Below are 27,273 nucleotides of genomic sequence, written 5' to 3'. Positions count from 1 at the left end.
GAATTTGGTCCTTTGTCTCATCCAGATTCACTGAAAAATTTAAAAGCAAATGTATAACAGAATTAATGTCTAATTTTCAGATTACTAAATGTGGACTATTATTTTTTATATTGCTTCTGAATATTTCCTAAGTTCTTCAGATTTTTTTTATCTGCTTCAAAACACCTTCCCTCATTTTTTGCATGTTGAAATATTGCTTGCAGAAGTTCTGCAATCCATATTAAGTTAACTTAATGCTAAGTTCTGTTAGTACCTTCCTTCTGACAGCACCCACATTTTGCTGCCAGATCTTCAGAAAGAGTGTTTCCAAGAAAGGACCTGCATTAACTGCCCCCAACCCAGTATGAACAGATTTGTGTGACACGGTAGGCATCCCCCAAGGCTTCCCAACAATTCAGCAGGAGAACATATTTGATGGTTGTATTGTATATTCTCATTTGGCTTCAAATTTTTAAAAAAGATAAACATCTTTTTGGATTCAAAGCAAAGTTTATTCTTGGTTTGATGTACATCTTCATTGACCTAGTATTAAGCCCTCTGGTCCAGAAAAATTACTTCTCCATGCCCCAATTTCAGGATCCATCCAGTTAGGTTAGAGAAATATCCAGTATCTTCTATTGGGAAGAAATCATTAGTATCTTCCATTTTCTTGAGATGTGGAGTTATATAGGAAATAATTTGTAGTAAAAAAAAAAAAAAAAGGAAAATCACTAATCAAATGTAAGTTATTGCTTTTGTTTGTTTTCATTGTCTTTTTACGGCTTTTAAAAATGTTTTTAAGATAATTGTAGATTTATATGAGATTGTAAGAAATAATTCCTTCATCCAGTTTCCCCCAATGGTAACACCTAACATAACTATAAGGCAAAATTATAGACAGGAAACTAACACTAATACAATTCACTGATCATATTCAGATTTCACCAGTTTACATGACTCATTAGTATGTGTGTGTGTTTAATTCTGTGCAGTTTTATCACACATGTAGATTCATGTGACCACCAGAGTGGCCAAAACAGAACGGCTCTATCACAAGGATCCCTCATGCTACTCTTTATAGAGTAGCCGTTTCCCACCCTTCCCGCTTCTATATAATTTTGTCATTTCAAGAATTTTGTCCCGCTCCATCCGTCTATATAGTTTTGTCATTTCAAGAATGTTCTATAAATGGAGGCATACAGCATGTAACTTTTTGATTTTGGCTTTTTTTACTCAGCATAAATTCCTTGAGATCCATCCAAGCTGTTGCTTGTATCAGTACTTCATTCATTTTATTGCTGAATAATAGTCCATGGAATGAATGTTAACAGTGTTTAACTCTTCACCCGTTGAAGGACATTTGGGTTATTGTCAGCTTTTGCTATTACAAATAAAGCTGTTTTGAACATTTGCAAACAGATTTCTGGATGAACACCAATTGTAATTTTTCTGGGGTAAATGTCCAGGCGTACGATAGTACAGTAGCTGGATCATATGGTAAATGTATGGATACTTTTGAAAGAAACCTGTCATACTTTTTTCCAGAGTGAGTGTTAACAGTTCAAATTTCGGCCAGCAGTGTATGAGCGATTCAAGTTTTCTGCATCATCACCAGGATTTGATGCTATCACTATTCTTTATTTTGGTCATTCTGATGCAGTTTTAATTTACATCTCCATGATAACTGATTATATTGAACATCTTTGCATGCGCTTATTAGCCACCTATATATTTTCTTCCGTGAAATGGCTTTTGCTCATTTTCTAATTGAATTGTTTGATATTTCCTGTTTTTCAGTTTGTCAGTATTTGGTTTGCATCTATTTTTTCCAAGTCTGTGGTTTGTCTTTTCAGCCTCTTAACGTGGTCTTTCATGGAAAAAAAAAATTAATTTTGATGAGGTCCAATTTATCAGTTTTTCCTTTTGTGAATTTTACTTTTGGTGTCAAGACCTATTCACCCAGTTCTAGGTCCCAAAGACTTTTTTTAAGTGTTTATTCTGAGTTTTATAGTTTCACATTTTACATTTATTTCTGTGACTTAAGTTAATTAATTAATTAATTAATTTTTTACATTAAGTTAATTTTTATAGAGTGTTGAGGTTAGGTTGAGGTTGAGGTTAGGCTGCCTATAATATCCAGTTGCTCCAGCACCATTTGTTGAAAAGGCCATCTTTCTCCTATTTAATTCATTTTGCAGCTTTTTCAAACATCAATTGGTCATGTTTGTATGGGTCTATTTCTGGATTCTCTATTTCCATTGACTTATGTTTCTATCTCTCCACTGATTCCACACTGTATTATAGCTGTATATAATACTTAAGAGTGGGTAGAGTGATTCCTTTCACTTCACTCTTTCAAAATTGTTTTAGCTATTCTAGATATTTTACTTTTCCACATAAAATTTAGAGTATGCTTGCCTGTGTTTACAAAACAAAACAAAAAAAATTTCTTGGATTTTGATAGGAATTGCATGGAACACATATGTCAATTTAAGGAGAATTGACATCTTTACCGTATTGAGTCTTCCAATTCACGAACACAGTATATCTCTGCTTTTACTTAGTTCTTCTATGATTTCTTCATCAGCATTTTGTAATTTTCAGCATACTTGTTCTGTACAAGTTGAGTTTACTGATTAAGTTTATTTTCTTTGGAGTGATTGGAAACATTATTTGTTTTAGTTTCCACATTTTCCTTGTTAATACATAGAAATGTGATGACTTTGTGTATTTATGTTGTATCCTGCAACATTGCTGAACTCACTTATTAGTTCTGAGAGGTTTTTGTTTGGTTTGTTTGTAGATTACTTGGGATTTTTTACATAGGCAACCATGTCATCTGCAAAGAGGGAGAGTTTTATTTCTTTCTTTCTAACTCACATGCTTTTTACTTCTTTTTCTTGCCTTATTATGACAGTTAGAACTTAGAGTACTTTGTCAAATAAGAGTGGTAAGATGAGACATCTTTCCTTGTCCCTAATCTTAGAAGAAAGTATTCAGTCTTTTACCATAAATATGATGTTAGCTGTTGGGTTTTGCAAATGCTGTTTATCAGGTTGAGGATGTATACTGTATTCCTATTTTGCTAGGAATTTTTTTCACAAATAGGTGTTGGATTTTGTCTAATGCTTTTTTCTATGTGAATTGATGATATTGTAACATTTTTCTTCTTTAACCCGTTGGTATGGTGGATTGAACCTACTAATTTTCAAATGTATATTCTGCTCCTATTGGGTGGAATGTTCTATATATGTTAATATAGGTACATTGGTTGATTGAGTTGTTCAATTCTGTATCCTTGCTGATCTTCTGTCTAGTTCTATCAATTTATGAGAGTGGGATGTTGAAGTCTTCAACTCTAATTGTGTATTTGTTCATTTCTCTTTTTAGTAGCATCAGTTTTTGCTTTGTGTAATTGCTGCTCTGTTGTTTGGTGTATACACATTTAGGATTCTTATGTATTTCTGTTGAATTGATTCTTTCATCTTTACTGTAATTTCCCTTTTTGTATCTAGTAATTTTCTCTGCTCTAAAGTCTACCTTGTCTGATATTACTATAGTCAACTGCTTTTGTTTAAAGGAGTATTTTCATGATATATATCTGACCTTTTACTTTCAACTTACCTCTGTTATTAAATTTGAAATGAGTTTCTAATAGTCAGTATTTTTTTTATCCTTTACTGCCAATCTCTGTCTTTTAATTGGTGAGTTGAGACCATTTACATTTAAGTAATTAGGGATATGTTACAGCTTAAGAATTTTTTTCTCTGTTTGTTTTTGCTGTTTCTCTTCTCTTGCCTTTCTGTGAGTTATTTGAACATCTTCAGAATTCCACTTTCATTTACTTAGAGTATATCTTTGTATAGAATTTTTAAACTGGTTGCTTTAGGTATTATGTAATATATACATAACTTATCACAGTCTACTGGTGTTGACATTTTACTAGTTCGAGTGAGGTATAGAGACCTTCACTCCATTTAAGTCCTTTAATTTTGTATGGGTACAGAATGGTTGTTAATGTCTTGATTGTTCACCCTCATGATTGTGTGGCTGACTGGGGGCTGTGACTCGCTGCCACTGCCCGGCATCACAAAGGACTATTGTATCATGTATTGCTAGCCAGGAAAAAGATCAAAATTCAAAACTCAAAGTGTGGTTTGTACTGAATACGTATCAGTTTCACACCACTGTAAAGTTGAAAAATTGTAAGTAAGTCAAACCACAGTAAATTGGGGACTATCTGTATATTTACCCCTATTTTTACCCATTCGGATATTCTTCCTTCCTTTCTGAAGCTCAAAGTCTCCTTTTGTTATTATTTCCTTTAGCTATTTTTTAAGGGTAGGTTTGTTACTAACAAACTCTTTTAGTTTTCCTTCATCTGAGAATGTCTTGATTTCCTCTTCATTTCTTAAGGATATTTTTTTGCCAGATATAGAATTTACAGTAGACAGTTCTTTTCTTTCAGTAATTTTTAAAAGTGCCACTTTCTCCTGTCCTCTGTGGTTTCTGATGATAAATCCCATCGTTTGAATTGTTTTTTCCTTATAGGTAATGTGCTTTTTTTTTTTTCTGATTGCTTTCAAGATTTTTTTTTTTGTCTTTTGTTTTCAGAAGTTTACTTATGATGTGTCTTGGCATGAGTTTCTATGGGTTTGTTCTATTGGAAGTTTATTCAAATTCTTACAGCTATAAACTTGTGTTTTTCACCAAATTTGGAAAGTTTTGTCCATTATTTGTTTGAATACTTTTTCAAAGCATCCCACTCTTTCCCTGTCTTCTTCTGAGACTCCAGTGATAGAAATGTTAACTCTTTTGTTATTGTCCTGATTCTCTCTTCATTTTTTTCAAATACATTGTCTCTCTGTTGTTAGATTGATAAATTCTATAGATTTGGTTTCAAGTTTACTGACTCTGTCCTCTGTCATCTCCGCTCTGCTGTTGAGCCCATCAGTGAGTTTTTTTTATTTTGATTATTGTGTCTTTTAGTTCTACAATTTCCTTTTGGTTCTTTTCCATGATTTCTATTTTTGCTGAGTTTTATATTTTTTCATTTGTTTCAAGAGAACCCATGATAATTTATGAAGCATTTTTATGATGTCTGCTTTATGATCCTTGTCAGATAATCCAACATCTGGTTTATCTTGGCATTGGCACCTGGTGATTGCCTTCTCTCATTCAAGTTATGATTTTGCTGGTTGTGGTTATAATGAGTTACTTTCAGTTGTATCTGGGGCATTTTGGACATTGTATTCTGAGATTTTGTATCCTATTCAACCTTCCCTTTTTTAAGCAGGCTATCCCCCTGTTGAGGTATAGCGTGAAGGCCAAGTTGGTGTGTATGGTCAGCTTCCCACTGGGTTTCTCAACCCCACTCAGCTCACTTCCAGATTTCCATGACATTATCCTGGCAGAGTAAGTAGATTACCATCTGCCCTATTGGATGGGAGATAAGAGATTTGCTCACCCTTGGTTTTGGTGACATTACAGAGCTGGGAAATCAGAGAGCCACTGCCTGCTTCTGTGGGATTAGGGTGAGGCTGGTAGGATAGAAGATCAGCTCTCAGCCTGGCTCCACTGGAACCATGAAGCAGCGGTGATAGAGGGGTCTCCCTCTTTGGTGTTCGGCCAGAGTACAGCAGATATTGACAAAAAATGTTTAGGGTTCATTAGGCCACCCTTTTCCTAGTCTTCTGGCTAGGAGGAATAGGCTTTTGTTGGCATTTATTTAGTCTATGTCTGTTGGTGGTTTGGGGCTGGTGGATTTTGTAGTGTCCCGTCCAGGATGTATGGGAGGCCACAGAGAAACCCAGAAAAATCTCCTCAGTGTTGTTCCTCAAGTCTTAAGATCTCTTGGCAGTCGTATTCTTGTTTCCTATACTTTTTGTTGCCTTATGTCCAGAGTTTTTTAGTTGCAAGAGGAAGGACTTGGGAGGAAAGAGGTCAGAAATGAAAATCTAAGGTATTTCTTTTATGTAATACATTTTTAAGATTTCACTGTCCATTTCCTAATGGTGAAATAAACAGCCTCCCTTTAGAAAGAGTCTCTTTGTACTAAAATTCAGACTAGATCCTAAGCATGAGTTTGAATCACTGCTAGTAGCCATCATGAAGCCAGAAACTCAATTCTCATTGCCCCTGCCCCTCAGACCCTGTGATGTTAATTACAACAGGACAAATTGGAAGAATTAACAGTTTGCAAGGGCTTAATAGGTGCTTGGGTTAAGTGCTTGGCAGGCATTTTCTCATTTAATTCTCCAAACTAGCCTATGAACTAGATACGGTTATCACCCTCATGTTATAGATGAGGACACTGTTGCTGAAAGAGGTTGAGTAATTTGCCCAAATCCACAAAGCTAGGAAGTAGCAAGGCTTTTCCAGTTTAGTGATTCAAGTTCAATGCTCATTCCATTTCAGATAACAAGCCTTCCTCCCAAAGATTCTGATGTACTAGGTATAAGGCCAGGCCCATCAGTATGCATTTTTGACTTGTCAAGCTGGAAAATTGAGGTAGGAAGCTCTTTTCTCACACTTTGACAAACGCCAAGGCACTGAGACGTCTGTCTTGTCTCTGGTAGGATGGCTTTGACCAACAAAGGGTGGAGTAAACAAGCACACCTCCTCTTTCTAAAGAAAACAGGAATTTGGAGATGCTCCCCTTTTCTGGATTTTGCCCAAGAAGATGCTCAGAACGTTCTCAGACATGCTTTGTGCAGTTTACTACATATTTGCCATCATACCACTGGGCTGGGCAATTGGACTCACTTTAGAGTGGCCACTTAAAGGTTTTTTGAATGTTCTGTTTCATAGGAAACAAAATTGTGGTTCTCCTTAACATATATATCATGTATTTGGATGTTTTCAAGTCCATAATATTCTTTATATAGAGTTTCACCTCCAAATCCTTTTCTAGTGAACAAAAATAGTCTCTTTCCTCACATAAACTGTTTTATACCTCTTCATGTAATTTTTTTTTTTTTTTTTGCCATACGCGGGCCTCTCACTGTTGTGGCCTCTCCCGTTGCGGAGCGCAGGCTCAGCGGCCATGGCTCACGGGCCCAGCTGCTCCGTGGCATGTGGGATCCTCCCGGACAGGGGCACAAACCCGTGTCCCCTGCATCGCCAGGCGGACTCTCAACCACTGTGCCACCAGGGAACCCCCCCTTCATGTAATTTTAAGGTACAAAAACTTTCAGAGAAAGTTTAATCCAGGGAGGACTCTTAAACTTATTATTGTTTAGACTTTTTCTCCGGGATTCAGAATGTCACGTAGAAACCTTTTCACTGGAGTATTTCTTATTTATTTTTTTAAGGATACAGATGATAAATTATTCCTATATCACTGCTCATCAAGGACCTTCTTATTCATGATAATCTACAAATTATTATCTGGGACCAGGTCTGGTTTTATGGACCTTGTGAACTTAGAGACCTAAGAAGAGTAACATTTTAAATTTGGTTCTCATTAATTTGGAATATATGACCATTTAGATATTTAGATGATAATTTTGAGGTTTATCTTTGTGCTATCTTGTTTTTAAAAAAAGTTCCTGAACGAATTATTGGCTTAATTATGATTACACAGGAAATGTTTCAACTGCTCCTAAAAATAAGCATGCTGAAACAAAGAAGTACCTTTTGTGGGCAAAGAATTGATTTATTAATTACAATCCACTTGTGTATATTATTAAGGAAGTTTTACTGTGGATTTACAAGACATCTCTGGCCTAGTTTCATTTATTTGTAAGAAATGATAGGTTTCATATTTTTCATTTACTTAAGCTGGATTGTTACTCAGGCAAAATTAATGAAGTTCCGATGTGGTATGAATGTCTTCTCACTCAACATTTACTGAAGATATCCTAACGTATTTCATAGACAATAGCCAGCCCTACCTTTAGCGGAAGAAGAGAACCAAGTTTGTGTTCTTGGAAACTGTGCAAAGAGCTCCATGAGGGGAAAGAATATTACTCGTGCATTTAATTAATATATAAAAAGTCAATGACTATCTTCAAATTTACAGTGAAACTGTAAAAAACGAAAACAACATTTCAGATATTCAGTAGTTATTAGCCCTGTTTACTGTTGTTAAATGCTTTTAAGTAATTCGAAAGATACCAGGAAAGAATAACCACAGAATTCATGTGCAGGAGAGTCAGCAGGGCATTTTGTAAGTAAGACTCTAAATAGCTAATGAGGAGCATGTGGGAAAGGAAAGAAACAATAAATAGGAAAGTGTTTGTACACCACAACAGACATGTATTATTATTATTATGTGAAATTCACAACACCCACTAACAAAGAGGAACATGGGAATCAAAATTAAATTAACGTGCAATTGTAAAAATTATATTCTCATATAAATAAAAACCAAGACTTACGTTTTTGAAACAGAAAGGCAGTCATTAAAAATCCAAAAGAACTTCTGTCTTTCCAAGAAGGAATAATAAACAATTTTTTAAGTCTGTCAGTGTTTTCTGAGCTATTTTACATTGTTCATAGAGTCCCCCATATTATTGTCATAATAAAAAATTAACTTCTAAACAAATTAAATTGAGGTAAAATTTGGTATCATTGTACCAACGTCCAGGTAGTCAAACCTTCCTTTGTGTGAATAGCAAAATTACTTTTTACTGCCTTGTTTATTTCTGAAAATAATAGGGATCCTTTCTCTTTATTCCTACACTCACATAACAAATATGCATTGAGCATCCCAATTTACCGGCTTCTAGACAGTGCAAACAAAACAGATATGATTCCTGCCCTCATGGAGCTTGATAATTCTCCTGAACGCCTGTTTTCATCCAGTCTGTGGTATGAATCTCTGTACTCAAAAATGCCACACAGCTGCTGGAATGTTGCATCTTTAGAATGTCACAGGTGTCTGTCCTCATGGGTAGCATACATGCAGGTTGCACAATTGCATAGGCCATATTCAGTGAGAACAGACACATTGCATTGAACACTTTTCTGCTTACATGTGACTGTTTTGGTTCATAGTCAGTAACACTGCTTCACCTTATTTTTGGGTCTATTTGACAAGATTTCTTTTTCTAGAATCTTGAGGTCTGAGGGTATGACCTCATTGTTTAAGAAACCTGAGAACTGAATTTAGGACTAAAGCACTCACGTATTCATTCATACGTTTGTATTCAGCAAATATATTGTTGAGGAAAACAGTCGTAGCTCCCTGACATTGTAAAGCTTACATTCTAGCAGAGGGAGGCAAAGAATGGCAGACATATTTGAAAAGTACTATGGAAGAAAGAGGGAGTAGAGCAGAGTGAGGATGATTGGAAGTGACAGGGTCAGAATGGCAAGTAGAAATGTTAAAGGTGGTAGTTAGGGTAGACCTCACTGAGTGAAGGCTTGGTGGATTTGAGGAAACAATCTATGTAGATATCAGAAAGAAGAATGTTCCAAGCTGAAAGAAAAACTGGAGCAAAGTCCCTTAAGGATGAGCATGCCTGGTTAAGAAAACCAGCACAGTGGAGCAGAGTAAGTAAGGGCAGGAATGCAGGAGGGGAGGTCACAGGGGTACCTGCTTAGTGGGAAGGTTAGAAGGTTATTTGGAATCTCAGAGCCCATTGTCAAGAGTCAAACAGGGAAAGCTTTGCAGATTTTTTTTTTTGATGTTTGTGCACCAAAATTCACTTGATATGGTACATAAGTGGACAAATCCTGAAGTCTGGTGTGTATATAAAAGTGCTTACAAGGAAACAGATGATACAGAAATGAAAAAAGTTAATTGGATCCATCATTCTGTTTGGGGTTTATAAACCAAATATGAAAATGTTTTTTACAGTTATGGAGGAGAGATGGCTATCCTTCAACAAAATTCTGAGCCATCAAAAATTACAAAGGTATAACTTTGCAGAATTTTGAGCAGAGGAGTGGCTTGATCTGAATTATGTTTTTAAAGGGTGACTGCAGCTGCCTTGTTGAGAATACACTGCAGGGAAGCATGCAGGCAGGGAGACCTGGTAGGAGGCTCTCACAGAAATCCAGGCAAGATGTGATGGTGGCCAGGAATAGGCTGGTTGTAAAAAGTGGTTGGATTCTGTATATATTTTGAAGGTGGAACCAGAAGGATTTGCCGATGGGTTGGTAATGGGATGTGAGAGGAAGAGAAGAGTCAAGGTGACTCCATTTAGACGCCTAGGGCAAAATATATTAATTTGCAAGTCTTAATGTCTCTTTCCTTCTGTATTTCACATATTTCTAGTAGTCTCATTTCTTAATCTAGGAATATGTTAGGGTTTTTTGGTCTAATACTTCCACTAATTATTTACTGAACACTCACCATGTGGTAGGTGCAGTGGGGGATGGAAGATGAGCAAAACATTGATTATGGTCTCAAAAAAGATCACAAGAGGCAATACTGTTAGACGTGGAGATACACCGTAAAGGAGAAGCATATCAGATGTTACAGGGAGTCAGAGAAAAGAGCTGTCCCTTTGCACTGTGAAGAAAAGGAAAGGCTCAGCATCAAGTTAGCCTGAACAGATCTTTCAGAATAATTGGGTTTGAGGATCGCCAACCTGAGACGCCTTCTAGGTGGGCACAGGGACCCGCACAGCATCCAGTCCAAGGCAGAATGAGGACAGGTTGCCTGGAGGGAACAGCTGGGCAAAAAGATTAGACAAGTGGTCCTCCTATTTCAGAGTGCTTTGGGCCAGGGAGGTGGCAGAAAAGATCAGAAGTGTGGGGAGGTGTGAGAGTTGTTTCAGGGACAGGACCACTGGCGTAACGAGGTCTCAGAGGGAAGGCTGAGGATTAGGGTGCTGTCATTGAGAGGCTGGTGATGCCAAAACGGAAACAGGGGCATAGAGGGAAAGGACCTTCTCCTATAGTCTTTCCATCTGGACTGCAGAGACAAAGTGAAAGAGAAAAACTGAGATCAATTCTTGTGACAAATAATGAGCACCCCCATTTTCCCAGCAGCAGGTTTGAGGATCTAATTTGCTTGATCCTCTATTTGCCTGGGCTGTGACTGTGATTTGTGTGATCTAAGAAAGTCCTGGAAAAGGAAAGAATATGGTAGATATAAGACTTATTCCTTTAAGATGAAAGGCTAAGAAGCACAGGCAATTTTTATTAAATTTAAAAAGACCTTCCAAGGTTTACAGAAGAACTTTTCAAAGCTCATTTGAGGTAAGAGCCACAAATAACTACCTGCTCCAGCTCTGTTCAGTTCCTCCTCTCAAAATTGAACCTAAATGCAATCTGGCTTCTCTGCCTGGAAACTTCTTCCGGTATTTTCCTTAATGGAGCACAGAGGCAGAGGGGGTGAGGAGAAGGTCACTACTTTGAAGGTCTATGAAGCTTAAAACGTTCTGGCTACAGACTTCAGCTGAACCAATTTTGTTTTCCATGGTGAAGTCGAACCAAACAAAATCTTGGGAATGTGCCCAAAGAGCTTGTATTGAATATTAGAATTTTAGAAAGCAAAAGAAGCTGGAGGATTGATTACTTTGGCAAAGAGCACATTGTCAGCAAGGTGTTTCTTCACCCTTCCTAGCGTTTTCAGAAGTGTTGAAAATAATTTGAAAATAATTAGAAGCAAACACAAATGTTGGAAAGAAGCACTCAGGGGGTAGTTTCTTCCAGCCCGACATTTTTCAAAGACCTCAGCTGAAAGTTGGGGGAGCACACTTTGAGGGGAGCTGGCGTGTTTGCTAATGAATATAGATAGCATTTCCTTATGGGCCGTATATTTTTTCCAGCAGGAAGTGGATAATCTACTATGACATTTCAGTGGGTTGGAACAAGATAGATAAATCAAATGCAAGTTACCCTGTTTCTTTATCAAATGAAAGATAAATGCCTTAATGGATTAGCAATCATGAAATATATAAGTATTTATAATACAGTACTGCTTTATAACACCATCTGCCAAAGAATGGTATTTATTCAGCCACTGATATGCGAACAGATTTTCTTCCACATTATGCAGAGAGGAAATATATCCTAGTGTTAACGAGCATGCACTTTGTATTTAGCCAGCCTCAATTCTAACAAAATTCTTCAGTTGACTGACTGTGTTGTTTTGATAACGTTACTTAACCCCACTTTCCTTTGTTGATAAAACGGTATAATAATCGTCCTACTTTTAAAAGTCATTTAGTCTATCAAACAAGATAATATATGAAAAGCATTCCACCAAATGCCTAACACATGTAAGTACTCAATAAATAATAGCTGTTCTCATCATTCCACTGGTCAAATTTGACTCCACACAAAATGAGAGTTTCAGAGTATTTGGAACATCTGAACTGAATGCTTTTGAAAGGAGTGCTGAGGGACTAGATGAATGAGTCCCTCCTCTGGTTCTGGCAAATAGGTCTCTGTTTTAAAATTGAGGCATAGAATCAGTCTCCATAAGCTAGATCATGCTGTAGTAACAGTTCCCGAATAACATTGGCTTAAAACAACACAAATAGATTCCTTGCTCACATCCCATGTTCATCATGGTTTGCAAGGTGGAGTTGTTATACCAGAGAGACCTGGAGGGGCTTACCTCGACATTGAGTGTTCTGGCCTGGAGGTGGGGCATACACTTCCCTGCCATTCACAATTTGTTGGCCAATCCCATGGCCTCACACAAAGGGATCAGGACATGTCACACTATCGTGGCCCTGGAAGGTGGAAACTGGACATCTGATGAACACTGATGCCTACCACAGGACCACAGACATAGTTGAAAATATACTCTTACCTCGTAGGTAGTGGGGCTTGAGGCATCTTTATTGAGCTCCAAAATAATGAATTAAAGTCTGTTACAGCAGTAGTGATATATGGTGCTTCTGAACCCTGGGCAAGACGGGGTGACTCATCCAAGTTGGTGGTACACACCACATGTTGCCTCGAGCTTCTGGGATGCCGGACCATATAAGCAGTGCCATCAGTTGAGTCCTTCTGTTCAAGATGTCCAAAGCCATTTTTATTCTCTGTGGCCTTTTTTCACTATTCCATGCTAGTTGAAATGGCTTTATCTGTTTTTATCTCACATCTAATGGGCTTAATGTGTTCTAACTGTATGGCTCCCTTTGGCGCCCTGGATACTGTGGCTGAGAGGCACCATGTAAAAAATATTGTTATTGTTGTGATGATGCGTTCAAGCAGTGGAGGGGAAATTGTGAAATAACTTGGTACTGGAGCTGTCACTATTTTCAGTGAAATGAAGCTTGGCTTCTTATTACAGTAGTAAGCCTCGAAGATTAAATGGTATCCATAGTACGTATCTTAGCAATAGTCCAAAGAAGTCAAAATAAAAACTTTCGATATAGCATTTCATATATTATGAAACAGATGTTTGCTTTTAAGTATTCTTAATTTTTTAAAAAAAGTTGACACCCATATCAGACATAAAAAAAAAAACCAACCAATGAAAAGACCCCACACACTTAATCTTAATTGTATTCATTCTCTCTTCCATTATGATTGGACGGCCAGCTATGTTAATTAATTTAACCCTTAGTACTGATCCTTTGCCAGTTTGCTGTGAGGTTGAGCAATAAGTTGTTTCATTGCCTTAGAAATGCATCATGAAGACGGAAGGTGCGTGGAGTTCTGGAAAAAAGGACTGTTGAGGTCCCTTCCCTCGTGATATTATGTTCCCATTACTTGAATATTCATTATGGTTTCCCACATGTTTTTGGCTACCTCTGTTTCCTGAAACTGTTTACATTATTAAGTTGGTCTGGATTATAGAAACGTAGCTCAAACTCTGTGTATAGTTAGAGTAGCTTGGGATGTTTGCATATATGGGGTAGATTCCCTTTTCAGCCTGAGAGAATCGTGGAAGGTTTCTAAGAGGAGATGAGACAGAATAGTCAGGGTCTTGTTACCAAAGGGCCTCAAACCACAGATGGAAAACACGACACAGGGCTAGTCTGAGGAATTTCTGGCACACCAGGAACTGGGCCCTCCCTGTGTCTTGAACCAGATAACTTTCCACAGAGAACACAGTGAAGGCTTCATTCCTTTTGGGGTGGGTAGAGAGGAAAGCTTTGGAGAGCATTGCCTGACTCAGAAACATGAGAAATCAGAACGTATCGATGCTGCTGTGTTTCCAGGACCTCCTACAACGAAATAGGCGGAGTATGACAAATTAATGTGAAAAGATGAAGTAGTAATGAGTACCTGTTGCATAAGAAATCTGGTAGAACTGTGATCTAGAAACACAGAGGGAATCGACTGTCAGAAGACAGAATCTGAAGCTGGCATGTTCTACTCCAAGACCCCGAGTTTATTTTCCAGCTTAGATAATTCTCTCTTCTTTTGCTTTCTCCCTCTTTACTGGGAAGCAGCGTGGCCCATTGGCAAAGATTCGGGATTTGGAGCAAGACTCTCTGGCTTGGAATCCTGGCTCAGCTCCTTTTAGCTCTGCGACCCTTTTAGCTCTGTGACTTCCCTGCTGTGTTGCTCAGTTTTCCCGATTTTACAAATGGGGATCATAGTAGTACCTTCTGGGCTGAATGAATCAAATGTGAAAAGCACATATAATAGTGTTTGGCACAGAGTAAGTTGTCTGTTAAGTAAGTAAAATAAGTCCCATGTTTCCAAAGTTCCTTTTAACATAACTAGTTAAAATTCGAGAGAGTATAAAATTAATTTCTGGTGTATGTTATGATGCCGTTGGAGATAGTAAGTATGTACTTATCAGATGATCAGGTAATCATTCAACCTCCCTTAGCCTCCCTTTTGTTATCTGTAGGAAGAGGAAAACATACCTATCTCAAGGGGTTGTAGTGAGGAATACATGAAATAAACATTTGAAAAGTTCTGCTTAAGAAAAGGTTCCTTCCTTATAGCACAGGGCACTCTGCTCAATATTCTGTAATAACCTAAATGGGAAAAGAATTTGAGAAAGAATAGATACATGTATATGTATAACTGAGTCACTTTGCTGTATACCTGAAACTGACATGACTGTTAATCAACTATACTCCAATATAAAATAAAACTTTTTTAAAAATTAGTATTTGAAGACAAAAAAAGCTGCCCTTAACTAAAATGAACGAATAGAATTGATTTTTTTTTTTTTTTAAAAAGTGTTCCTTCCTCCCTTTTCCTTTTCCTTTAAATAATCGTATCCTTGACTGTTAAAGATTTTTAAAAGTTAAGGCTTTTATCCCCAACTTGCTGTCGTGAATCTGAAATGCAGCTCACTTGTCCGTGTTCTGGGAAGTAGAAGTCTGAAATTAACAGGTGACCAAGGCTCTACTTAAGGAATCTAGGTTGCTAAGGTCAGCACTGCAGCAAAGAAGGAAAGGTAACAACAGCAGCTAGCATGTATTGAGTGCTTGTTGTGTGCTCGGTTCTGTTCTAAGAAGTTCTAAAAATCCTCACAACTTTATATGGAAGGGACCATTTTCATCCCCATTGTACAGAGAAAGATGCTGAGGCACAGGTGCTTAAGTAAATTACCCAAGGAGATACACTCAATACATGGCAGAGCCAGGATGTGAATCTAGACCCTCTGGCTCCCCAAACCCACGCTCTTAACCCTCTTGCCATGTCACTTCTCGAAAACAATGGCTATGAAGTCAGCAGATCTATATGTGCGTCTGCTGTGTGCTGTGTGCCCTTGTACACGTTTCATAACCTCTCTGAGCTGCGTGTTCCTCTTCTGTGATATAGGAATAAAAGGCACTGATAAATGCAAAAACTCTCTAAGGTTATTGTGAGGATCAAATTAGATTAACAAATACAAAACTCTTCGCCCCAGGCCTGGTATACAGTAAGGGCTCACTAAGTAGTAGTTGCCAATGTCATCGTGTATGACTAGAGACTGGGACAGGTTCCTCCTCATCTACCTTTGCATTTTGTCAGCCTCCAGCTCTTGACCTATGGGTTCCTGGAGGTTTATTAGTTCAGCCTCCCAAGAATGGGCATCCGCAGAAGTTGAGGTCAAAGGCATTGTCACTTTCCTAGAATCTGACACACTGTTCCTGAGGGACCAAGGGCAGTTCACACACAGTCCTCATGGAGAAGTGGGTCTAACCCACAAGCTGTGCCACTCAACCCCCTTCCTGGTGAGGGCTTTGCCCACCAATCCTTAGACTAGGTAGACTCCTCACAAGGACAGCACTTGGGGTTCCAGGTTTGGTACCAGCTGAAGTGCTGGAGATTGCTGTGGCGTGCACTTCTTTCAGCATTTTTTGGTTTGATTGCCTTCATTAATGCAGATCAAAAACATCCACACCTTTGGGAATCCCTGAGTGTCTATGACTCAGCCTCAGAGAACTCTGCGTTTCTTTCTCTGCCTCTTTCTGTGAGCACAGCGTCCACAGTTCTTTCACAAGTAAAACTGCCCTAATTTCTACCCCTCAAGTCAGTGGAGATGTGTCTTTTCAAGGCCAAGAATTCCTCTTTGCAAGAAATGCATTTATCTCCGAATTTATGAGCTATACAGATTAATTTTTCATTCATTTAATTTGCTTCCTGGGGACACAAACCATTTTGATGCAATAGATTTTGATATAGAACTTAGATAATAGAGGAAAGGCTGCCTGAATAACGAATTTAAAACCTCAGCATCAGAGATGTTGGAATAAATACAATTGCCTTGGAAATATACTGCTTTGGAATGAAGACATTTAGATGGTAAATGACCTCTACATTTACATATCCTGGCCCAAACTCTTCCCTGAATTCCAGACTTGCATAGCTAAAGGCTTCTCTCCTCAGATATCTCATTGGCAAGTCAAACAGCATCTTCAAAAAAGAATTTGACTTCTGCTTCCACCCAGGCTTGTCTGTGAATCCATTCAGCCTTCTGCATCTGGTAAATGGCCTCGCCAGTTACTCAACTCAGAAAGGGGAGTTCTCCTTTGATCCCTCTCCCTCCCTCCTCAACTACGTTGGGTGGGCCTTGTACTTCATCAGCAAGCCGTCTCATTCTATCACCGAATAGCTCTCAAATACATCCACTTTTCTTAAATTCTGTAGGCACCATCCTAGTCTAGGCCACCATCGTCTCCTCTGATCTCCCCAGAACAGCCTCCAAGCTCATTTGATCGCATTCTCTGCCCAGCAACGCGAGTATTTAAGTCTTGTCACTGCTCTGCTTAAAGCCCCAGCTGCTTCCCAGTGAACTCAGAATAGGATCCAAGTTTACTACCATAGCCTATAAATCCCTGTGCCTCTCCCTCCAACTTCATCTAGAAACTACCAAATGATGTTTGAGCCACCCTGGAACTTTTTTCAGTGCCTTGAACATCAAGCCTGTTCACACAAGTTAGCCTAGATACCCAACTGACACAGTCAGCTCTGTAGTACTGTAATAGGTTTATAATACTTTTCACACAAATAACACATAAAAAACAAACACAAAAATAAACATTTTTAATCTTACAGTACCTTGAAAAGTACAGTAGTCCAGTACAACAGCTGGCATCCAGGGGCACGTTCGCATCTTTGAAAGTTCACAAATTGAAGGTTCGGATGTAGGGAACTTACTGTAGTCCTTCACTACCCCATGACCCCTCTCCACCGTGCCTGCAATATTCTCCTCTTTTCAGCTAGGTTTCTACTCATTTAATAATTTCTATCAAATTAAAACTATTTATTTGTTTGCCTATTTGTCTGTCTTCCGAATCAGAATGTAAATTCCATGAAAGGAGTGTCTAGATACATTTTGTTTGCTAACATATATCTAGCTTATATAGCTCAGATCTTGACACAGGGATACTCACAAATTATATGTAGAATAAATTAGTGGATAAATGAATTAATAAAATAATATAAATAGTATTTATTCAAATATTTTTAATTGTTAGCAATAATTAGTTCACCACATTTGTATTGAATGACAGAGCATGGACCGTGGAGTCTGACGTATAGGACATTTTGTCCTGGTTCTATCTCTTACTTAGCTGGGTAACCTTAGACAAACTAACCCTTTAAAGGGTCTCAATTTCTTGATCTGTAAAATGCGAGTTATAATGCTCTCTGTTGTATAAGTTGAAAAGTCCAGTGAGATAATGCAAATAAAAAGCGGAGTCCACAGTCATCACAAGTGTTCAAGAGAAGATGCTTGCTGTTATCTTCATTAGAAGGACCACAAAAGGCATTGAGGGCCAATTAGCAAATACAGTTGACATTTTCCTGCCTGCATAGGGCAGACAGCAACTAACAGACAATCTAATGCACTATGCTTTGTGCCATTATAGAGGATACACAGATAATAAGCGCTTCTTGAATGTTCTGGGCATCAAAGTCAAATGGATTTTCTTTACTTATATTCCATCAGTTACTTAAAATCTTGCCACATTGTAATTTGCTTCATATTTGAATCTTGATTTTCTTAGGCAAATTTTGTGTTTTTCCAGAGTTCCTAGTTCTTACTTTTTTTCTTGCGTATGTAGCTTTATCTGGTTATTTTACTTTTTCCAGCCTCTCAGTCATACTGATTATACAGTTAAGGCTCTTCTGCCTCCTTAGACTCCCCCTTTTGAAGATCTCTGTCCTTCTCCATCTCTGCCTTGTCCAAGCTGTCGTTCTGGGACCTTCCTTCCCTACACTTGTTGGCTGGTCCTCAATGCGTACCAACATTTTCCTCTTATTTCATTTACTCCAGTGTTTTACTGGAGTCAACTTCAAGAAACATACTTAGTAAGTTTAATCTTTGAAAGTTCGAAAATACCTTCATATTTGATTAACCATTTGACTGGATATACAATTCTAGGTTTAACGTCATTTCCGTTTAGAAATTTGAAAGCAAGCTTCACTTTCTTCTAGTTTCTAGTAGAAACCAGTGAGACTAGTCTATATTGAGGCGTTTAATCCTTCTGCTTTCAGCCCTACTTCTAGTCTAAGATCTGTCTCTCTCTTAACCATTGATTTTAAGAAAAGAGGCTCAGGAATTCCCTGGCGGTCCAGTGGTTAGGACTCGGCGATTTCACTGCCAAGGGTGCGGGTGCGATCCCTGGTCGGGGAACTAGGATTCCGCAAGCCATGCACAGAGTGGCCAAAAATATAAAAAAATAAATTAATTACATTAAATTTTTAAAAAAGAGGCTTTGGGGGAGGTGAAGTAGACCAATTGGCATCGACTTCCTCTCAGTGTCCTTGTAGAATATTCTGTGCTTCAGCTTTCTCTACCTCTTTTCCCCATCAACATGATCCCATCCATGTCATTCTTAAATTTGTTGGAATATCCCATTCACTAGTAATGCTCTCTCCCATCCTTTTTCCTCATATGAAGTTTTGTTTGTTTGTTTAACTCATGTACTTTTATTTCAGTGGCTTATCAGGAGAGAGTGAAGGCAGTTATAGCCGTTCAAAGCCCCAAAATACACAACTTGAAATTATAGTACAGTTTGCCATCATTTAGAGTTACTGTAATTTATTGAACCAGTGCCAAAGTTTTGGACATATTTTCCTAATTTTTTTTCAGTATTACAACTATTTGACCTTTTTATCTAGAAGGAAGCGGTTAGAGATAGGCCTTTGAGGACAGTACATGAGGGAATGATTGCTAAACACCTACTCTTAACAAGGTAACCTTTGGAAGCTAAGAAAAGATGGAAAAGTTTTCTTTCTTTCTTTTTTTTTTAAGTTCAGAATGCCCCACAAAGAACCCTCACAGGCTGTGTGTTAGAAAGCCTTGTGGGAAGGAGAGAGGTATTAAGAGTATTAAGGAGATTTAGAAAGTTGTTTATTTAGATCCTTGCCAATAAAATTTGTCGATATTCCTGATTACATCCATAGAAAAAAAAATTTTTTTAAGCAGGATTTCTCCATCTAAGTGTGTGAACACTTTTAAAACTCTTGATGTTGAGTTGACAAATTTCCCTCCAGAAGGATTGCACCAATTTGCATTCCTACCAATCACAGACCTCTTTTATTTTTTATTTATTGTTTTTGGCTGCATTGGGTCTTCGTTTCTGCTCGCGGGCTTTCTCTAGTTGCGGCGAGTGGGGGCTACTCTTTGTTGCGGTGCGGGGGCTTCTCACTGCGGTGGCTTCTCGTTGCAGAGCGTGGGCTCTAGGCACACAGGCTTCAGTAGTTGTGGCGCACAGGCTTAGCTGGTCCACAGCATGTGGGACGTTCCCAGAGCAGGGCTCGAACCCAGGTCCCCTGCATTGGCAGGCAGACTCCCAACTACTGCACCACCAGGGAAGTCCCAATCACGGACGTCTTAAACACACACTAAGATGACATCCACAAGATGATTTGCTAGTTTTATAAACAAAATTGGGGCTCATTATCTTCATACACATTTATTTGATTATTACTGATGTTATTACCCATATTGTATTACCCAACTGCTCAAACCAATCCTCCGTAGGTATTGCCAGCCTCACTTTAGAAATCTATAGACTGAGACTCAGGGACTTTTTTTTTTTTTTGCGGTACGCGGGCCTCTCTTTGTTGTGCCCTCTCCCGTTGCGGAGCACAGGCTCCGGACGCGCAGGCTCAGCGGCCATGGCTCACGGGCCCAGCCGCTCCGCAGCATGTGGGATCTTCCCGGACCAGGGCATCGGCAGGCGAACTCCCAACCACTGTGCCACCAGGGAAGCCCTCGGGGACTTTTAAGAATTCTCAAGATCACACAGCTTTCAAGTGTTTGAAAGCATATGCGGGTGTGGATATTGCTTTGCCCAAAAGTAATTTAAGAACATGTGACTTATCTGCTCATCGCTTTTTTTAAACAGAAAATCAGATCATTCTTTCTGGACCTTAGATGTAAATAATTATGTCAAACATGTTCTACTTCTTGAAACAAATAGTTGAAGAACCCTCCATGCGAAGCCTAGACTGGGAGGGACGTCCCAGGTACATAGGATTATTGCACAGGGTTACAAGGACAGGATTCAATGGACCCATGAGAACTTAGCTTTCTCTGGGATCTAGATATTGCCTTCCTTGTCTCACTGTGCGTGTCTATGTATATTTTTACGGGACTGTAAATTTCTGGTTTTTATGAACCATGTGGCAAAATGATCCTCCACAGTAGCTCCTCACTCTGCCCCATCCCCAGGTTCACTTTCCAAAGTTTCAGTTACCTGTTGTCAACCGTGGTCTAGAAATATTAAACAGAAAATTCTAGAAAAAAATAATTCATAAATTTTAAATTGTGTGCCATTCTGAGGAGAGTGATGAACTCTCCTGCCATCCCCCTCTGTCCCTTGAATCATCCGTTTGTCCAGCGTATCCACCCGTTAGTCACTTAGTAGCCCTCTAGGTTATCAGATTGACTGTCCGTCAGTGGCAGCACATGTGTTCAAGTGACCCTTATTTTACTGAATAATGTTCCCAAAGCACAAGAGTAGTGATGCTGGCTATTCAGATATGCCAAAGAGAAGCTGTAAAGAGCTTCTTTTAAGTGAAAAGGTGAAAGTTCTCAACTTAATAAGGAAAGAAGACTAAACTGTAAGCTGAGGTCGCTGAGATCTACAGTAAGAGCGCATCTTCTATCTGTGAAATTGTGAAGAAGGAAAAAGAAATTTGTGCTAGTTTTGCTGTCACACCTCAAACTGCAAAAGTTAAGGCCACAGTGTGTCATAGGTGCTTAGTTAAGATGGAAAAAGCATTAAATATGTACAGTAAGATATTTTGAGAGACCACTTTTACATAACTTATTATTATAGTATATTGTTATCATTGTTCTATGTTATCAGTAGTTATAGTTGTTCATCACTTACTGTGCCTCATTTATAAATTAAACTTTATCATAAGTATGTGTGGATAAGAAAAAAGAGTATACATAGGGTTTGACATTATCTGTGGTTTTAGGCATCCACATGGGGTCTTGGAAACTATCCCCTACAGATAAGGGAGCACTGCTGTATTTAGGAAACGTATAGAAAATTACAATGTGAAAACGGCCAGTACAGTACAGATACCTATACCATACTCTGATATTAAATTACATGGACAAACCCCAGCTTCAGAATCTTCCTAAAATCAGTCATATGCAAAATACCTGGTTTCTGAAGGGGCATATGAAAAAGTATATACAATTTCATAAACTGCAATATGGCTTACTTAGTAACTTATATTTATTTAAAGAAGCCTAAGCTTTCCAAATATATAGTATCTTCCAGGTGTCTTTATCCTAGCAAGTCTAAAAATTACCAAGTAATACCATTCCACCAACCTAAATTCTCTAAGATTTTTTTGTGCAAAGTGTTAAACGCCCTTCATCCCAAACTTGGTAGCATAGTGTTCGGTGTGGATCTGGAAGCTCCCAGGAAAGGATGGTGCATAGTGAGGGTGACACAAGTTGAACTGCCCTTTCCTATGGCTGGACCTGAAGAATTCCCTTATACATCATCCCTGCAGGGAGGTTAAAAGTCCCAAGTTCGAAGTACCAATATCACAGTACTCCAATGTGGATGAATCTCAAAAACATTATGCTAAGTGGAGGACACCAGACACTTAAAGGTCACATACTGTATGATCTCATTGATACGGAGTATCCAGAATAGAGAAATCCCTAGAGACAGAAAGGAGGTTAGTGGTTGCCAGGGGCGTGAGGGGAGGGGAGAATTGAGAGAAACTGCTTAAGGGATGAGGGTTCTGCTGAGAGTGTAACTGAAAGTGGGATCTGGCTGCTCGCCAGTAAAGAGGCAAGGTTGGCAGAAAGGAAAGTCTGCCTGATTTTGCATGCCGGCGACTGGGGGCCATGCGGGGGAGGGCGGATGCCTGTCCAAAGGCCGACTCCACCCCTCACAGTCAGGGGGCAAGAGCTTTTATAGGTTGAAGGAAGGGGCTACATGCAGAAACAGCACAGTCAGCTCTGACAGTCATCTTGAAATCGGTCATCGCTGGTCTGACCAGCGTCATCCTGATTGTTTTAAGTACAGTTAATCTTCAGTTCCAGGGTCGGTTTGTTCCCATTTCCTTGAGGCCAATTCTTGGAATTGTGGCAGCTAACGTCACGGCTACAGCCTGGCCATCACGTAGTTAGCTTCTTCCACCTGATGGGGTTTCAGCATCTATAAGACAGCTCACAGGATAGGGCTCAGAATATTATCTATAGCCCTTGAGAAGGAACTAAAGGTCCTTAACTGCGCTTAATGACTCAACTATTATTATTTAGTCTTGTTGTACGGTTTTCCTTTGTTTCTGCATTTTCTCATTTCTCTGATTAAACTTATTCTTTGGTTAAAGTTTTTCCACAGACAAAAGGCAGGCGGAGGACATGGGGGCCAAGGACCACAGGTGGGGTCCTGCTCCGTTTCAGGAGCAATGGAAATATTTTGGAACTAGATAGAGGTGGTAGTCACACAGCGTTGCAAATGTATTAAATGCCACTGAATAGTTCACTTGAAAATGGTGAATTTTATGTTATGTGAATTTCACCTCAACCCATTCTTTTTTTAACAAAACTCCAAGTTCCTAAACCCAACAGACCTGGACTTGGAACAGACCTGGACTAGGACAACTTTTCCTAGCTGTATGATGTTGGGCAAGTTATTCTCATTTTCTAACCTGGATCCTAACTTTAACCCTTTTACCTTAAACCTCCGTCAACATCCATACAGGATTGCCGTGAGGATTATAGGAGATCATGTATGTAAAACATTTGGCACAGTGGCTGGCACATCCTAGATTCTTAGGAAACGGTAGCTACCACTGCTAATACTCCTGGCAGCAGCAGCAATAGCAGTAAATGGTAGCTGTGTTTCAACCCAGATTCCTGAAGAGTCAAGTGATTATCTTCCAGTTGATCGTCTTGCTTCAGGTCATCCAGTAGGAAAGGAACACATACCTGACTTCGACTTCAGCCTTGTATTCGCTCAGCAGAGTCCTTCTTTTGAAAGACAAGTTTTAGATGAAAACCATGGTTAATGTCAAAATGGAACACATCCCTAAAACACCAAATTATCAGCTTTCCTGGGAGCGTAGGGGACACTGCTTCCCAATGTGTGCTCCTTTCCTAAAAAGGGACCAACCCGTGAAAAAACAGTCATACACTGGAGCATTTGAAAGGAAGTGTGAGAAGGGGAAAAAAAAGGAATTTCCCTGAGCTTCAGAGAAGGAAAACTGTGCAATCAGTTGGAAGTTGCCGTTTATCTGGAGTGCATGGTATGGGTGACAGACAGGGGTGGCTTGATGGTTTTAGGAGGTCTGTGTCCTCTCTCTCCATCAACAATGGCTTCCTCAACATGACCTTTTCTGAATGGAATTCTCCGAAGAGCCGGGAGCACATTTGCTGCTTTACTGACTGACATTCTGTTACCCACATGTGCTTTGGTTTTATTTGTTCTTCCTATGAGCTCCCCAAATCGAGAGGAGGCTGGAAGAATTTTTATGAGATAGAAATGTACTGTTTTGTAGTCTCCTTGTGACTCCCTAATTTGTTTTCCCGAAGCCTAATCAAGTGAGACGTAAAGGACAGCCAACATAAATACCATTTATTGAATGAGGCAACAAAAGTAAAATCTGTTGAAACAGCATGTTCCCCAGCTTGTCCATGGAAGAGTGAGAAGCAAGACGAGGCTGCTAAGGTTATGGAAAGTACATGGTCTTCAATGTGAGACAGCTCAGGTGGACATGGATTTGCTTCCTGGTGCTATTAATTATTAGCCATGTGACCTTGAGCAAAACCTTATTAGCTTTGGGAACTTTAGTGTCATTATGTGAAGATTGGGGATGATAAAATCCATTCCCAACAGGTGTTGAAAGCATTTCTTGAGTTACCCTATTTGCAGTGGCTCAGTGCTCAGCAAAGAGCTGACAATAAACATCCTTTTCCCCTTGCACTGCAAAGCATCAAGGGAGGTGATGGGGCAGCTTTTGTCATCATAGTGGCCGGCAGGTTTTGTGTATTGTTGTGGGTTAGGGGATGCTTACTTCATGCTTTCTGTCCATTATCTCATTTAAATCCTTACATCAAGTCTATGTGGTAAACTTTATCATACCCAGTTTAGTTGCAGAACACGAGGCTCAGAGACGTTAAGTAATTAGTCCGAGATGGCGCTGCTCGAAAGTAGAAGAGCTGATATCCAAACAGAAGTCTCTCTGACAATGAAGCTTGCACCCATAACCTCTTCTGCCACCTAAAGGCTTCACCCAGGGTCTGGCTGAGGTGTAGTTGATCTGTGGTCTGTTGAACTGAATCTTGGAACCCTACAGTAGATGCTGAGTAGTAAACCTTTGTGTTACCTTCACCTGGGGTCAGATTTCCAGCTTCAGAGAGACACTATGTACCCATGGCCACTGTTCTCTGGGACCCAGAAAGTCAACTCAGTTGAGTGACCTACCCCTGTGGGTCTTTGTGACAGGCCAGGCATATTCATGTGGCCCCCTGCATGGTGGTGGGCGGGTCAGATGACCACTGCACAGTTGGATAAAGCTAAGTCAAGAAAAGCCATGTGTGCAAATGCAGTTCTTTCCAAAATGATGGTCCATCTGCAAGGGTGTAACCGGCAGTGATATTCCTGGCATTCACCGCAAACACCCCAGGCTGCTTGGGTAATGAATTTCTTTTTTTTTTTTTTGGGTGATGAATTTCTGAGGGTTAGTCATTAACAGGTTTCCTGCATTCCTCCCCCTTTGACAGGCCCAGCTGTGAGATACAGTGAGTTAAAGATGTCAGAGGCCAGCCCGCCCCCCCTGCTTGGGCAGCACACGACGCACATCCTGAAGGAGGTCCTCAGATACGATGACAGGGCCATCACAGAGCTGCTCAGCGCTGGAGTGGTGACCCAACATGAGGTTGAGTGACAAAGGAAATACGCTTTTTTGCAAAACTACAGTTGGAATGCGTTTTGCTAGCAAAGGTAAAGTCGCCTTTCCGGACCCTGCTCCCCAGTTCTGGTGCCTGCCACTGAAGAGTTAGAGGGATTCCAGAGTTCCTGCCTGGCCTCTCCAGAATGGCGCTGGTATCAGTGAATCTAGTGCTTTCTAAACGCACCCCACCTTTGATTCCTTACCATTTACCCCCAGATAATAGATTAATTGTGGATTTGTGGGATTTTTTTTGGGGGGGTGAAGTTTTTTTTTTTTCTGGAAAAATACATTCCTCATTCTAATTACGTTAATAGCCTAAACGTTTGCCCCTCCAGCCCACGCAGGTCTGAAAAAGAGCAGATCTCTTGACGTTCTTTACTTGCACCTAAAGTCCTCATTTAAACCTTTGTTAGGAAGTCAAAGCAATAAGCAGAATGACAGTCTCGGTGATTGATTTTAAACAGAATAACTTAATTTTGAGCTCATGAACCCTTTGTTAATCTGTAATTTAAACCATGGAATTTGTTAATGTCCATTATAAGACTGAGCTCCGTTCTCCCCTATGGGGGTAAATAATGGCTTTATGTTGTATTTCTTTGATTATTTCATGAGACATGGCAGAAAATCAGTCTCCACCAATGAATTTTGGGATGTAGGGGGTGAAGAGTGGTTCTTTAATTGGTACCTTATTTTGAGCCAAGTACAAGTGCAACAGGTTTTTAAATGAATGCCAGATGACTATCTCGGTATTAAATAACGTCTAAATAATGATAAATTGGAGAATGAAAGGAAAATATTTCTTTGTGATCTGAGTATCCACTGTAGAAGAATATATCATGCCTTAATATTAAGTATTTGCATTTAAGTATTTGTCAGTGAATTCGAAATATAGAAACATCTTCTGTCCAGAAGGTGGTAGCTGATTTGCCTATATGTTCCAGGATGAATTGTCACTCAGAGTGCCAATCACCCAAGCCCAGGTACAGACCAAGGAATCAGATGACCCCATGATGAGTATCCTCATATGAACACAATTCACGCTGTTAGGCACATATATCTTAAAGCCATGTCATTACATGCCAAGTGGTCATTGAAAATTAAATTACAGATGTTCATTTTTCAAACTGTGATTTAGAGCTACTTTTCTTTTTTTTTTTTTTTTGCGGTACGCGGGCCTCTCACTGCCGTGGCCTCTCCCGTTGCGGAGCACAGGCTCCGGACGCACAGGCTCAGCGGCCGTGGCTCACAGGCCCAGCCGCTCTGCGGCATGTGGGATCTTCCCAGACCGGGGCACGAACCCGTGTCCCCTGCATTGGCAGGCAGACTCTCAACCACTGCTCCACCAGGGAAGCCCCTAGAGCTAGTTTTCTTATGGTGTTCTTTTTTATTGGGAAGATTCAAGCCATTTATGCATGCTGTAAGCCCCAATATGTTTGTAGAATCAAGGACTCCAAATAAATAGGAAGTTTGTCTTCTCATGAGGCCTCCTGGGACTTTTTAGAAGAATGCCTACTAATTCTTGAAACACTTATTGTCCTCTCTGCTTTCCTCTTTGTGGACAACTTATTCTGAAGAACTCCCGCTGTTATCCCACTAGTTAGA

General features: G+C 39.5%; 1 protein-coding gene across 1 annotated transcript in view; it reads left to right on the top strand.

Annotated features, from left to right (window-relative positions):
* The window catches only part of SUGCT (succinyl-CoA:glutarate-CoA transferase), a 688,910-nt gene extending 662,382 nt beyond the window's left edge, over nt 1-26,528 (top strand). The window contains exon 14 of the mRNA XM_029233791.1: nt 25,502-26,528. Within this exon, the coding sequence (XP_029089624.1) occupies nt 25,502-25,665 (164 nt within the window). The 3' untranslated portion in view covers nt 25,666-26,528. The remainder of the gene's footprint in view (nt 1-25,501) is intronic.
* Nucleotides 26,529-27,273: the final 745 nt, after the last annotated feature.

The sequence above is a fragment of the Monodon monoceros genome, unplaced genomic scaffold (assembly GCF_005190385.1).
Source record: "Monodon monoceros isolate NGI ecotype Baffin Bay Population unplaced genomic scaffold, NGI_Narwhal_1 Super_Scaffold_2, whole genome shotgun sequence".
In the NCBI taxonomy this organism is placed as follows: Eukaryota; Metazoa; Chordata; class Mammalia; order Artiodactyla; family Monodontidae; genus Monodon; species Monodon monoceros.
The sequence above is the reverse complement of the archived record's forward strand: the minus strand, read 5'-3'. Positions and strand labels throughout refer to the sequence as shown.